The 15,653-nt window shown below is 51.0% G+C and overlaps 1 protein-coding gene across 5 annotated transcripts in view; it reads left to right on the forward strand.

The window, feature by feature from the left end:
• The first annotated feature begins 913 nt into the window (after positions 1 to 913).
• AMPH (amphiphysin) overlaps positions 914 to 15,653 on the forward strand; it is a 312,840-nt gene continuing 298,100 nt past the window's right edge. The window contains exon 1 of one of the 5 annotated variants that reach the window (XM_073549970.1): positions 914 to 1,176. In XM_073549970.1, the coding sequence (XP_073406071.1) occupies positions 976 to 1,176 (201 nt within the window). In that variant the 5' untranslated portion in view covers positions 914 to 975. The remainder of the gene's footprint in view (positions 1,177 to 15,653) is intronic. The other 4 variants (XM_073549972.1, XM_073549971.1, XM_073549973.1 and 1 more) reach the window with 4 other exon arrangements.

Genomic DNA, 15,653 nt, shown 5'->3' on the forward strand with positions numbered 1-15,653 from the left:
ACACTGTTATTATGGAATCTTTAAAGATTAAAAATAATGGTCTATCTATGACTGTAGTTTCCAAGAGAAAAAGGTCGCACTCTGCGGGATAATGATGAATGTTTATTGACACTGAATTACATGTCATATCGGAGATGTGAAGGAGAGTGTGTGAAATGGCTGACTACGGCCGTTTCACGCTACTCGAGCATTGACTATCTATGACTGTGCTTAATTCCTGCAATACTCGGGGGTGTATCCCATCCGGGCCCGGGGATTTGTCAATTTTAGTGATTTTTAGACGCCGCCGTACTTCCTGCTGGGTTAAGCAGGTGACATTTAATGGAGAATTTTTATCCCTGATCATGTTATCCGTCATGGGATTTTCTTGTGTAAATACTGTCGAAAAAAGTCATTTAGCATATTGGCTTTTTCCTCATCCTCATCCAGTGTAAAGGCAATGGTACCAAATACTAATGAAATGTATGTAAACGTTTAACTTTACAGTAAGTAATACAAATGACTTAAAACATTCTGTCTCTCATTATTCTGGAATTTGGCAAATATTAATAATTATGGCATTCCTAGTTTGCCTAAAACAGGAAAGGTTTATTCTGATTCCATGTCAGCTATTGAGAAACACATGCATCTCTGTCTTTTTATATAGTGTATGGAAACTTCTGGTCTCAGCTGTGTATGTACAGTGTATAGGTAGTGTGACTATAAGCAATTACTGCACTCTGTGCACCATCATTAGGCAGCTCCGGGAAAGGTTCGCTGCCATTTTTCAGCTTCTTGAATCTGCCACTTCAGGACCCTGGACAGCTGCAGACACACTTGGCTCCATCTTGGCTCTGTGATCTTCCTTGCCTGCTGCTTGCCGCCATATAATCATGCCTCATACAGAGTGCTGCCTGCTGACTGTGTCCCCACAGCCGCGGCCATTAGCCACAAGGACTGCTGCTCTATGTGCTGGGCTGCTTGTGCTCCCTCTTCATGTTCTCTTTTTCATCCCATCACTCCCCACTCCACTCCACACACGTCTCCTCCTCTTCCCTCCCTTCTCATTTTCTCTCAGCCTCCAGGCTCCATCTGATTCCTCTCACTTGGCTCCCTGGAACAGCAGACATGGCTGATATGAAAACAGGCGTCTTTGCTAAAAATGTCCAGAAAAGGCTGAGCAGGGCTCAGGAGAAGGTGAGTGCGGCCGCATGTGACCGACAGCCCGGCCTCCACATAGCAGATAGAGGCAGCCCGGCCTCCACATGGGGACAGAGGCAGCCCGGCCTCCACATAGCAGATAGAGGCAGCCCGGCCTCCACATGGGGACAGAGGCAGCCCGGCCTCCACATGGGGACAGAGGCAGCCCGGCCTCCACATAGCAGATAGAGGCAGCCCGGCCTCCACATGGGGACAGAGGCAGCCCGGCCTCCACATGGGGACAGAGGCAGCCCGGCCTCCACATAGCAGATAGAGGCAGCCCGGCCTCCACATGGGGACAGAGGCAGCCCGGCCTCCACATGGGGACAGAGGCAGCCCGGCCTCCACATAGCAGATAGAGGCAGCCCGGCCTCCACATAGCAGATAGAGGCAGCCCGGCCTCCACATGGGGACAGAGGCAGCCCGGCCTCCACATAGCAGATAGAGGCAGCCCGGCCTCCACATGGGGACAGAGGCAGCCCGGCCTCCACATGGGGACAGAGGCAGCCCGGCCTCCACATGGGGACAGAGGCAGCCCGGCCTCCACATAGCAGATAGAGGCAGCCCGGCCTCCACATGGGGACAGAGGCAGCCCGGCCTCCACATAGCAGATAGAGGCAGCCCGGCCTCCACATGGGGACAGAGGCAGCCCGGCCTCCACATAGCAGATAGAGGCAGCCCGGCCTCCACATGGGGACAGAGGCAGCCCGGCCTCCACATGGGGACAGAGGCAGCCCGGCCTCCACATGGGGACAGAGGCAGCCCGGCCTCCACATGGGGACAGAGGAAGCCCGGCCTCCACATAGCAGATAGAGGCAGCCCGGCCTCCACATGCGGACAGAGGCAGCCCGGCCTCCACATAGCAGATAGAGGCAGCCCGGCCTCCACATGGGGACAGAGGCAGCCCGGCCTCCACATAGCAGATAGAGGCAGCCCGGCCTCCACATGGGGACAGAGGCAGCCCGGCCTCCACATGGGGACAGAGGCAGCCCGGCCTCCACATGGGGACAGAGGCAGCCCGGCCTCCACATAGCAGATAGAGGCAGCCCGGCCTCCACATAGCAGACAGAGGCAGCCCGGCCTCCACATAGCAGACAGAGGCAGCCCGGCCTCCACATGGGGACAGAGGCAGCCCGGCCTCCACATGGGGACAGAGGAAGCCCGGCCTCCACATAGCAGATAGAGGCAGCCCGGCCTCCACATAGCAGACAGAGGCAGCCCGGCCTCCACATAGCAGACAGAGGCAGCCCGGCCTCCACATGGGGACAGAGGCAGCCCGGCCTCCACATGGGGACAGAGGCAGCCCGGCCTCCACATAGCAGACAGAGGCAGCCTGGCCTCCACATAGCAGATAGAGGCAGCCCGGCCTCCACATAGCAGACAGAGGCAGCCCGGCCTCCACATAGCAGACAGAGGCAGCCCGGCCTCCACATGGGGACAGAGGCAGCCCGGCCTCCACATAGCAGATAGAGGCAGCCCGGCCTCCACATGGGGACAGAGGCAGCCCGGCCTCCACATAGCAGATAGAGGCAGCCCGGCCTCCACATAGCAGACAGAGGCAGCCCGGCCTCCACATAGCAGACAGAGGCAGCCCGGCCTCCACATAGCAGACAGAGGCAGCCCGGCCTCCACATAGCAGACAGAGGCAGCCCGGCCTCCACATGCGGACAGAGGCAGCCCGGCCTCCACATAGCAGATAGAGGCAGCCCGGCCTCCACATGGGGACAGAGGCAGCCCGGCCTCCACATAGCAGACAGAGGCAGCCCGGCCTCCACATAGCAGACAGAGGCAGCCCGGCCTCCACATGGGGACAGAGGCAGCCCGGCCTCCACATAGCAGATAGAGGCAGCCCGGCCTCCACATAGCAGACAGAGGCAGCCCGGCCTCCACATAGCAGATAGAGGCAGCCCGGCCTCCACATAGCAGATAGAGGCAGCCCGGCCTCCACATAGCAGACAGAGGCAGCCCGGCCTCCACATAGCAGACAGAGGCAGCCCGGCCTCCACATGGGGACAGAGGCAGCCCGGCCTCCACATAGCAGACAGAGGCAGCCCGGCCTCCACATGCGGACAGAGGCAGCCCGGCCTCCACATAGCAGACAGAGGCAGCCCGGCCTCCACATGGGGACAGAGGCAGCCCGGCCTCCACATAGCAGATAGAGGCAGCCCGGCCTCCACATAGCAGATAGAGGCAGCCCGGCCTCCACATAGCAGACAGAGGCAGCCCGGCCTCCACATAGCAGACAGAGGCAGCCCGGCCTCCACATAGCAGATAGAGGCAGCCCGGCCTCCACATGGCAGATAGAGGCAGCCCGGCCTCCACATGGCAGATAGAGGCAGCAGCCCGGCCTCCACATAGCAGACAGAGGCAGCCTGGCCTCCACATAGCAGACAGAGGCAGCCCGGCCTCCACATGGCAGATAGAGGCTGCAGCCCGGCCTCCACATGGGGACAGAGGCAGCCCGGCATCCACATAGCAGACAGAGGCAGCCCGGCCTCCACATGGGGACAGAGGCAGCCCGGCATCCACATAGCAGACAGAGGCAGCCCGGCCTCCACATGGGGACAGAGGCAGCCCGGCATCCACATAGCAGACAGAGGCAGCCCGGCCTCCAGATAGGGACAGAGGCAGCTCGGCCTCCACATAGTGACAGAGGCAGCCCGGCCTCCACATGGGGACATAGGCAGCCCGGCCTCCAGATAGGGACAGAGGCAGCCCGGCCTCCACATGGGGACAGAGGCAGCCCGGCCTCCACATGGGGACAGAGGCAGCCCGGCATCCACATAGCAGACAGAGGCAGCCCGGCCTCCACATGGGGACAGAGGCAGCCCGGCATCCACATAGCAGACAGAGGCAGCCCGGCCTCCAGATAGGGACAGAGGCAGCTCGGCCTCCACATAGTGACAGAGGCAGCCCGGCCTCCACATGGGGACAGAGGCAGCCCGGCCTCCAGATAGGGACAGAGGCAGCCCGGCCTCCACATGGGGACAGAGGCAGCCCGGCCTCCACATGGGGACATTGGCAGCCCGGCCTCCAGATAGGGACAGAGGCAGCCCGGCCTCCAGATAGGGACAGAGGCAGCCCGGCCTCCACATAGCAGACAGAGGCAGCCCGGCCTCCACATAGCAGACAGAGGCAGCCCGGCCTCCACATGGGGACAGAGGCAGCCCGGCCTCCACATGGCAGATAGAGGCAGCCCGGCCTCCACATGGGGACAGAGGCAGCCCGGCCTCCACATGGGGACAGAGGCAGCCCGGCCTCCACATGGCAGACAGAGGCAGCCCGGCCTCCACATGGGCACAGAGGCAGCCCGGCCTCCACATGGCAGATAGTGGCAGCCCGGCCTCCACATGGGGACAGAGGCAGCCCGGCCTCCACATGGCAGATAGTGGCAGCCTGCTCAGCCGTGCACAGTTGCAGCTCCCAGGCCTCCATGTACAGTGAGGCGTTATCATGGCTTGGCTGATTGTATCTGAAGTAATGTGTTCCATGCATGTGGAAGCAGGAGGGAATGGCTGCTCGGAAGCCATGGCTTGTTCCAGCTAACAGCTTGCATCCCTTCTGCTGTCAGTGAAGTGTCACGCTGGAGGGGGAGGGAGTATCTGTGTGTGGAGCTCTCCGGGCACCTAAGGGTTACAGACAATGCAGCAGCATCAGGGGATAGATTGCAAGGCTGCACTACCAGCAATGGTGGGAGGGATGGCATGGTGCAGATCCAAGAGGAGACACTTCTACAAGGTCGAACTGCTGCAGAACTGTATGTGTAGGACTGCTTGGCCAAGACTATCCCAGCAGCTGCTTCCTGCAATGTCTCATCTAGAAGTGAGAGTGGACATTCTGCAGACAGTGGGACAGAGAGATGGCAGCTGCATCTGTGTACAAACCCTGCTAACGAAGGAATATAATATCTACATAACGATATAACTCATACATGGCTCTATCTATCTATCTATCTATCTATCTATCTATCTATCTATCTATCTCTATATATTATCGATTTATCTATTGATCTATTATCTATCTATAGGTTGCTTTTGCCAGTATATAATATGGCACATTTCCGATCTTAGACCTATTTCTTTATTATATGACCAGTTAGTAATAATGAATGTTTTCATTGCAAAGAACCATACTGGACATTAATGATGCGTTTGCACTGCACGGATATATTTGCCTAGAAATGCTGGTTTCGCGATAATCGTGCACTTTAAACATGCTGCCGATCACCTAGAAAGCAGTCAAAACGTTTATTGGTCGGGCGAAATGATGTTTTGTGTTGCATAAAAGATCCTGTTTCTCGGCAGCACATCGCATTGTCCTGTGCTGCCGAGAGAAATGACAGCCTATTTGCACTGAACAATGTACTATTGATCGATTAGTGCATCCAAAGCGGGGTCTGTCTATGGCAGCGGGGCATTAAACCAGCAATCGGTGAATATTTACCAATCAGTGGTTGATTAACACTACAAAATGGGGAAACGTAACTGCCCCTCACCCACTGCCATACTCTGTGGCTGACTGTAGCTTTGTAACTTTGTACCGCTGTGATCCATAGTACGTGATGGAAAGCTTAGGTAGGCTGGATACATGCATCGTCTTCTTGCTTTGGTGGTGGATACAAGAAAACTCACTGGTGTATCTGCATGTATAGTGATTACCCCGGTCCCGTACTGTGCATTGCACTGTGACTCCGGGGCATTTGTTTTGGACCTATAAAATGTTGACTAAGGAGAAATTTAGGCCAAATGGCAGCACAATGGGCCAAGTGATGCTGTAGAAAGATTACATCTGTCATTGTGATTTGTTGGGGCAGATAAACAATCTGCTGTCCCTTGTTCCCACCCCCACACATGCACATGTTCAATGCAGTAAGAGGATTGTGTCCCTGTTAACCTTTTCACTCATCCATGGCCAGGGTGTCACTGTTCTAGGTGCAGCTTGTGCTTTTCTTAGTCTTGAAATCCAATGTCAGCTCAGATCTCACCTTCACTAGATAAGGGGAGAACCTAAGACAAGAGATCTCTTATGCTTATTATTCTGCTAGTTACAAAAAACGTCTGCAGTACATCATATAATTTATAGCTCACCTGTATAGCACATCCAGCCATATATGCCACCTTTACAAGCTGCCTTTGTGTCCAAAGCTATTGGATGGCATATACATTAGTACTGGGATTCGGAAGACTTCCATCTCTTGTGTCACTCATCACTGTGGTTGAAGATCATTAATCATGTGGAGCAGGATGAACAGTGCGGGAGCAGCGTCGGACTGGAGCACCTTGGGCCACCAGAGAAAATCATTCTTGGGGCCCACTATGTAGCTACATAGAAATAAATACAAGACCACCAATTGTGTGGTAAAACACGCTAATATCAGGGTATAATATAAGGTAGTACAGGTCTTAATTATGTCGCAGGGGTTGGGGCAGAATCATAGAGGGGTAGCCCCCTCATAGAATATAATGTAGCCCCCTCATAGAATATAATGTAGCCTCCCTCATAAAATAATGTAGCCCACCTCATAAACTATAATTCAGCCCCCTCTCATAGAATATAACACAGCACCCCACAAAATATAATACAACCCCCTCATAAGGTATAACGCAGTCCCCACCATAGAATACAATGTAGCACCCTCATAGGGTATAATGCAGCCCCCCTCATATACTGTTACTACAGTATATGAGGGGGGCTGCATTATACCCTATGAGGGTGATACATTGTATTCTATGGTGGGGACTGCAATATACTTAATGCAGTCCCACCACAGAATATAATGCAGCTCCCCCATAGAGTATACTGTAGCCCCCCAGAATATAATGTAGTCCCCTGAGAATAATGGAATCCCCCCACAGAATATAATGTAGCCTCTCATAAAGTATAATGCAGCCCCTCATCACCACCTCCAACATTGCCTTCTCTCCCACCACCCCTATCATTCTTCCCCACCACCCCATCACTGCCCATTCCACCACCTCAATCATTGCCTCCTCCCCTACCACCATGATTGTCCATATCATCACCTCCATCATTGCCTCCCTCCACCACCATCATTGCCCATCACCTCCATCATTGCCTCCCCCACCGACATCATTGCCCATTACCTCCATTATTGCCTCCCCCCACCATCATCATTGCCTATCACCTCCATCATTGCCTCCCCCATCATCGTTGCCAATCACCTCCATCATTGCCTCCCCTCACCATCATTGCCTATCACCTCCATTATTGCCTCCCCTCACCATCATTGCCTATCACCTCCATTATTGCCTCCCCTCACCATCATTGCCTATCACCTCCATCATTGCTTCCCCCCACCATCATTGACCATCACCTCCATCATTGCCTCCCCCCACCCCTATCATTGCCCATCATCTCCATCATTGCATCACAAAACTCAAGATAAAAAGCGGACGGCACCGCTGTTACCGTGTGACTTCAAATGATGTGTGGCATACAGAAGCCCAGCAGCTGGGAATCTCAGGTGCCAGACCTGGAAACAGTCAATCCTGGGAATCCATGCAAAGAGAGGAGGTCGCACTCATCGAGATGGAAGTTTCACTGATTTATTGACATATCATGAACATGTCAAGTCGGGGGAGTGACATAAGGAGTGCAAGAAAGGCTGACAACGGCCGTTTCGCGCTACTTGAGCGCTTCAACGGGTCCCGTTGAAGCGCTCGAGTAGCTGCGCTCGAGTAGCGCGAAACGGCCGTTGTCAGCCTTTCTTGCACTCCTTATGTCACTCCCCCGACTTGACATGTTCATGATATGTCAATAAATCAGTGAAACTTCCATCTCGATGAGTGCGACCTCCTCTCTTTGCATGGATCTCCATCATTGCCTCCCCCCACCAGTATCATTGTCCTTCCCCACCACCCCTCTCTCACACACAAAGCACCGCATCATGCTCTCACACTCACACACAAAGCACCACACCACATACACACACACAGGCACACAGACACACAGCACAGCTCACCTCCCCGCAGCAGCAGCACATCCCAGAAGCCTCTTCCTTGCCGGCAGCTTTCTGTCTGAGACAGCACGCTTGGATGATGATGTCATCCAGCTGGGCTGTCTCAGACAGGAAGCGTCGGGCAGGAAGCCAGGATGTGCTGCGTTGTGTGCCTGCGTGTGTGTATGTGTTGCGGTGCTTTGTGTTTTTTGTGTGTGTGTGTGTGGTGGGGCTTTACATGCGGGCACTGTTAGCTGCAGCCTGCGGCTGATGCTGCCCGCTATTAAAGAGAAATGGTATTCACGCCTCTCCATGCCCATAGGGGCGTGGGGAAGCGTGAATATTCATTTTGCTTTAGCAGCTGGGACAGGATCCTGTCTCCAGCTGCTGCTACGCTGGCACAGGGCAGGCCCCCTTGACTCAGGGGCCCCATAGCCACTGGCTGGGGGCCCCTGGAGCAGTGGAGGCCCTTGTAGCAGAGGGGGCCCTAGGCAGCTGCTGGCAAGTATGCCAGCAGGTGTCAGTGCTTGGGCCCACCGGAGAATCCTCCGGTTCTCTGGTGGGCCAGTCTGAGCCTGTGCAGGAGGTCCTATCCATGACAACAATGTGAAATGAAACCATAATGAATTGAATAATAATCTTTATATAGCGCCAACATATTCCGCAGCGCTTTACAATTGAATATTGTTATCCATACTATATGCATTGTCAGTATGCAATACTAAATAATATGCCGTATTCACACTTTGTACGCGCGTTCCCAGTCTGTGATAAGTATCACTGGTTCCTTGTTCTACAAATTAATCAATATACAGTATATCATTGTCTGCAATGTCCGACACCAAATAGCTAATGAGCTTATGGGAAATCAAATGTCATTTTCCCAATGCTAGAAAATGGTTTAGAAAACCATTATTCTAATCTGGACCCACATTAACAGAAAATGTGGCTACACAATGGCAGAATATGCATGTTGGGAAGAGAGAGATTAAAAAGTCATCTATTATAGCGATGCCATGCATGGGCAACTTAATACAACCCACAGACAGTGTCTTTCTTCACCTTCACACTTGAACTGTATCAGATTTCTCCAGCAAAAATTTGTGCATGGTTTTAATAATTACCTGTATATGGGGGAAAGAGGGACCTGGGCAAACAGACTGGGAGGTTTAGTCTTTACCCCTAAGTCATTTCAAGCTTTCATTTTTAAAGCTTTGACATGAATTGGCTGGTCATATAGTTTCTTAGCTGATTTTACAAAGAACCGACCTGGTCATCATTAGTGCCATAGACGATGCCTCCCTAAGGCTACTTTCACACATCAGGTTTTCGGCGTCAGGCGCGATCCGGCGTCGTGCCGGAACGCCGGATCCGGCAAATGTTTCGTAAAACCGGATGTGACGGATCCGGTTTTCTGCCGGATCCGTCTTTTTCTTGACAGACAAAACCGGATCCGTCTCATCCGGTTCATCCGTTTTTCTATCCGTTTTTCGACGGATTACGCCGGATCCGGTTTTTAAAATTGACCCTTGTGGCCTTCCGAACGGGATTGGCTACTGGAAAACTATATATAGCATGTTCCTACAGCCCTTCTTTGACAGGTTGTAGAGGAGAAAGTGCAGGTTGGAGAGAAGAGCAAGTTACTGGCGAAGATGGATGTTGTCATTGGAAATATTTTGAAGAATTTGGCGGATTTTACAGCGGAGGCAAATCGTTTGAGGGTGATTGTTCTGGAGAAGGAGAGAGCGAGACAGCAGCGCATCAGGCATCGTAGACGACGTTTGTGGATCCACCCCATCACAGCCAAGAGAATGACGCGTGGGGTCTATTCTACACTATGCATGGACCTTCGACGAAACCCGGATACATTTTTTGGATATGTTAGGATGAAAATGGAGAATTTTGATTACTTGGTGGAGCGCATTGCACACCTCATAAGAAAAGCGGACACCTATTGCCGCTTCTCTGTTTCACCCGCAGAGCGTCTGATGGTGACTTTAAGGTAAGCCACATTTATTGGATATGATCGCATCAGAGCACACTTTCACTGCAATCTTGTTGGTGGTAGTTTGTATCTCCAAGTGTTATAGGTCAGTTTTGGTATGTAATGCTGTGATTTAAAACTAATTTATTGTTTTTTAATTCCCCACAGATTTCTTGCAACTGGAGAATCCCTTTCGTCACTGCATTTCCAGTACAGACTCGGGATTTCCACCATATCTGGAATTGTGAAGTACACATGCCGTGCACTGTGGGACTCCTTAGCTGAAGAGTTTTTACCAGAGCCCACAACAGAGAGGTGGATTGAAATTGCTGACAAGTTTCAACAGATATGTCAGTTTCCAAACTGCTTGGGCGCTGTGGACGGGAAACATATCCGCATTGTAAAGCCAGCTGGATCGGGATCGGAATATTTCAATTACAAGAAATATTTTTCAATTGTCCTCATGGCCATCGCTGACGCGGAATACAAATTTATTGCGGTTGATATTGGGGCCTATGGCCGCTCCAATGACTCTCAAGTTTTCAAACTGTCTGCCATGGGGCGTAAACTGTATGGAAACACCTTCCAGTTCCCACCACCTAGACCGCTGCCGCAAACATCTGGTCCACCTATGCCATTTGTCTGTGTAGGGGATGAAGCCTTCCAGCTGTCAGAACACCTTTTGAAACCGTACTCTAGCAGAGGATTGACAAGACCAAAACGCATTTTTAATTACCGCCTCACAAGAGCAAGAAGAATGGTTGAATGTACCTTTGGTATTCTGACAGCCAAATGGCGGGTCCTATTGACTGCGATCAACCTCAAGACAGAAACTGTGGACGAGGTGATCAAAGCGTGCGTGGTACTCCACAATTTTGTTATCTGCAAGGAACCCATTTCCATTGAGGACACCTCTGAAGAAACCACCTTGCAAGATTACCATGACATTACCACTAGAAGTTCTGTGACGGTTTCAGTAATGAGGGACAATTTTGCACTATACTTTATGTCACCTCAAGGCAGAGTACACTGGCAGGATGACAGAGTGTGAAAGATTTGTGCCCAACCAAACTTGTGTACCTTCTGTACCAACAGTATATACCTTTGCCAACCAAAGTTGGCTATCTTGTCATGGTCTCTATTTTTAGCTTTAGGCCACAGGTGTGTACCTGGTTGTGTTTTATGCAAAGTATTTCTCCTTTTAACAAAAGTTGTGTACATTGTTAGGAAATCACCAACAATAAACACAACTTTTTATTTGAAATACTTTGCTTCAAACACAACCAGGAACACAACTGTGGCAAAAAGCTAAAATTTACCCACAGTTATATACCTAGTTTTGAATACCATTTCACCTTTTAAATACCCTGTATTTAACCTTTTTCGCCGCAGAAAGAAATGACAGACAACCAGTGTAAAATAATTTAACTTTTATTGAAAAATGTTTTTTTTAGTAAACTTTTTTAAAATTTTAATAAACTTGTTTAATAAAACTTTGAAACTATAAAACTGAAACCATAAAACTGGTCATTTTTATTTAAATACACACATTATAAATCTGTGTAGTGTGTGGTGGAAATACTGCTGTAGGGGCTGCGGGACACTTCGACACTGGGAGTGTGGAGAGAGGACTGGGATCGTGGTGGGGAAGGAACAGTTAGAGGTGAAAGTGTGGAAAAAACTACAGAATGGGTGGACATGTGGGAAGCAGAAGAGGTGGTGGGTGGTGGAGTGGAGGGTTGGGCAGGGACTGTAGGAGCAGATGATGTTGATGGCAAGTTGTATGGGGAGGGAGTTTGGTACGGGGCAGGTTGCTGGAAGTGGGGAGATGTCTGGTACGGGGCAGGTTGCTGGAAGTGGGGAGATGTCTGGTACGGGGCAGGTTGCTGGAAGTGGGGAGATGTCTGGTACTGGGGAGTTTGCAGGTACTGTGGAGGTTGCTGGTACTGGGGAGGTTGCTGGTGCTGGGGAGGTTGCTGGTGCTGGGGAGGTGGATGGTGCTGGGGAGGTGGATGGTGCTGGGGAGGTGGATGGTGCTGGGGAGGTGGATGGTGCTGGGGAGGTGGATGGTATGTAATAGGAGGGGGAGGATGGAAAGTGGCTGGAGGTGGATGGTATGTAATAGGAGGGGGAGGATGGAAAGTGGCTGGAGGGGGTGTAGATGTAATAGGAGGGGGAGGATGGAAAGTGGCTGGAGGGGGTGCAGGTGGAGGAACTACTGTGGTGGGAGGAGGAGGTTGGGAGGTAACTTGCTGGAGAGCAGCGTGGCATGAATGCATTACATGCATCTGCTGGGCAGGAGAGAGCGTTTCCATGCGCTCCACAACAGACCTGAAAAAGGTGTGGTTTGGCGAAGATCTTGCTTCTGAATGCATGGTTTGCAGAAGTGTCTTCACCTCCAGAATGCTGGAGTTGATCTGCTGATAGCCTGCGGAGATTTGCTCTGACAAGACTTTTAGACAGTTCTGGAAAGATGCATTCAGATGCAAGAACTCTGGCGCATAAGTCTTTTCCTGACCCCTCTGCCGCTGCCGCCCAGTACCCGCAGGTGTACTAGAGGTGGCAGGGGCAGAAGGGTGGGGTAAAGGGAAAGCGATCTCCTCACCAGCAGCTTCATGTAATGTAGGCGGCCACGATGCTCCTGTGCTGGTGGATGGGACAGATGGGTCGAATGTGTGGGAAGGCTGGGAAAGTGCAGATGTACCGGGGCGGTCGAAGTGTCCCTCGGTGCCGGTCTCCTCAGGGATCGCCTCAGAAGGGTCCAATCGTGCAGGCTCCCGAGTGCTGCTCACCGTGCTGTGGAATAAAGAGAAAAAAAAACAATTAAAATACTGACATGGTATGGCCCTGGCTGAAAAAAAAATTTACATCTAACATTTTTTTTCACATGTGGTGTGTAATATTTACCTTCTGGTGACCATTGTTTCCCGGAGGAACGACAGGGCTTCTGCGTACTTTTACTTGCTCCTGCGTCCTCCAGATCCACTCGGGGCCCGCATCTCTTTATTGAACTCCTTCTTGAAACGATCCCTCACAGACCGCCACCGATTCACAATTCTGTTCCCTGAAACGAGAAAGGAGTGGTTAGTATACAACATCAGTTTTTCCCAAACTCCAGTCCTCATGGTCCCCAGGGGTCATGTTTTCAGGATTTCCATAGTAAATAGAAATCCTGAACACATGATCCGTGGGGACCACGAGGACTGGAGTTCGGGAAACACTGGTTTACATCAAGCAACCGGTACTGTATATACTTACGCTCTGTAATCTGGGCCCGAACATCGAGGTCCTCCCAGCGGCCCACAAGGAGCGAACAGATTTCCTCCCAGAGTTGTCGGGTAACGATAAGGTCAGCGTGGCGGCGGTCAGCCATATTCCAGAGCGGCTCCCTTTCTCTGACGACATCGATGAGGTGGTCCACATCGAGTCCTCCATCCTCACCGTCAGAGTCGGGAGCACGCTGTGAAGGCTGTTAAAGAAAAAGACAAAAATAACATAATTAGCCTCCACATAAGAAATGAAATAAAAAGTGCAAAAAAACAAAGCAAAAATATTTATACTTACACGCTGGTGACCGCCGCGTTGCTGTCGCCGACGACCCTGGGAGGCACTGCGAGGACCTCTTGGCCGAGCACCAGATTGGGAAGACTAGAGAAGAAAACAAAAAATGTTATGTCTTTGGATGTAGGCATTTGTTTGCTGTGTGTGGTCTGCAGAACATTGTTTTCTATGTGTTGTGTGTAGTGTGATGTTGTGTTTCTGCGTTTGATGCAAAAAACTTACCAATTGTGAGCCCACTCCAGGTGTCTGTCCACCCCTTCCTTCTTCTTCTGGGAGCTCCTCTTCATCTTGTGATTCCTGTTTTGAAATAAAAGGCAATGAATAGACATATATTACAGAGAAGATGGATTTTGGAAATAAAAACTTACCGTCAAACGCTGACGATGCGAGGGAGGGCTCCCAGAAGATGATGTGCTGTCTTCCTGGTGGCCACACTCCATGCCTGTGGGTGGTGTTCCAGCTGCTGCCATTGCTGCTGCTGCTGCATCTATTGGGCGGCTGTTGAATAAAGAGAAACAAAGGGACAATGAATATCTTGATATTCAATAGCCCTAGTTTGGAGGAATGGGTGATTTGATAATTACCGTCTCTCATCTGCTGCTGGCCTCCCCTCCTCAGCATGTTCCATTTGCTGCTCCATTTGGGGTGGTGGTGGTGCTGATGGTGCTGCAGTGGTCTCCTGCCTTCTCCTGCTTCGCTTGGTTGCTTTCTTGGGTGGCATGTTGGGTGTGGCTGTGGGTCCCACTGTCTTGCTTTTATATATGTCTTGTGGGCAGAGCTACTGAGCATGCTCAGACCAAAAAACCGGATCCGGCCGCCGGATCCGGCGCATTGCGGCGCTCATAGGCTTTCATTGTGTGAAAAAGCCGGACGCGCCGGATCCGGCGTGTCCGGCTTTTTCGCCGGAGACAAAAAACGTTACAGTAGCCGTTTTTTCCAGACGCCGGATCGCGACACATTGCCGGATCCGGCGAACACTGGATGAAACGCATGGCCATCCGGCGCGATCCGGCGCAAATGCAAGTCAATGGGGGGGAAACCGGATCCGGCATTGCATTTCGCCGGATCCGGTTTCTGTCAAAAGCGCCGGATCGCGCCTGAAGCCGAAAACCTGATGTGTGAAAGAGGCCTTACCGACCTGCTACCTCAGGCCAATGAGTTCCCCTTCAGCATGGATATTACAAATGAATGGCTCACCATGTAATACAGAGAGAATAGGGGCAAGATAGTCATGCACGAGTGTTGTTAAAAAATGCTCATTTCATGATTATCTTGCCGTGTAAACAGGATGCCGATCATACTTGTTAATCAGGTGAAATCATAAAAGATCATCGTTCTTGGCGGTGCATCATCCTGTGTAAACAGGACTGGTGCTGCCGAGCAATCTAGTATAGTTCGCTCAGCGCCCATCGTTTGCTTTGGTGTGCCTGTGTAAACTACCGCCAGTTGGTAAAGGTTTACTGTTCGGTGGTCGTATTGTGCCGTCGGGCGGTATGTATAAATGGACTTGTAGAATAGTTCTTTATTCTGGTTTACAGACAGGTGTGCCAAGTGCTGTGCTATGGCATCTATGGGGACTGTCTTTGTATGACAACCACATTAAAGCTTGTGGGGGCATTTGCAACTATTTTCTATTGTTCCGATGTATCAAATATAAAAAGTGACCAATTATGCGGAACCGCAGCAGAATCCGCATCGTGTGCACACACCCAAACCGTTAAGCAAGTTGAAGATTAAATGATCTCTAAAAAGGGTTAAAGTTAAATATGACACATTTTCTTTGTATTTTTAGGCAAAAAAATAAATGATAATTTTTTTCAATTTTAAAAATTACAAAAAAGAAAATTTTCCAATGCAAAAGAATCAAGAAAATAATTGTTTACCCATAATGTCCCAGGAGCACAAGTGCCATCCTTGCGTTTTGCAAAGCTGCTTTCTCCCTTTTATACTATAGGGGAGAATTTCATACTG

This window comes from Dendrobates tinctorius, unplaced genomic scaffold (assembly GCF_039654945.1).
Source record: "Dendrobates tinctorius isolate UK_male_01 unplaced genomic scaffold, ASM3965494v1 ptg000162l, whole genome shotgun sequence".
Taxonomy (NCBI): Eukaryota; Metazoa; Chordata; class Amphibia; order Anura; family Dendrobatidae; genus Dendrobates; species Dendrobates tinctorius.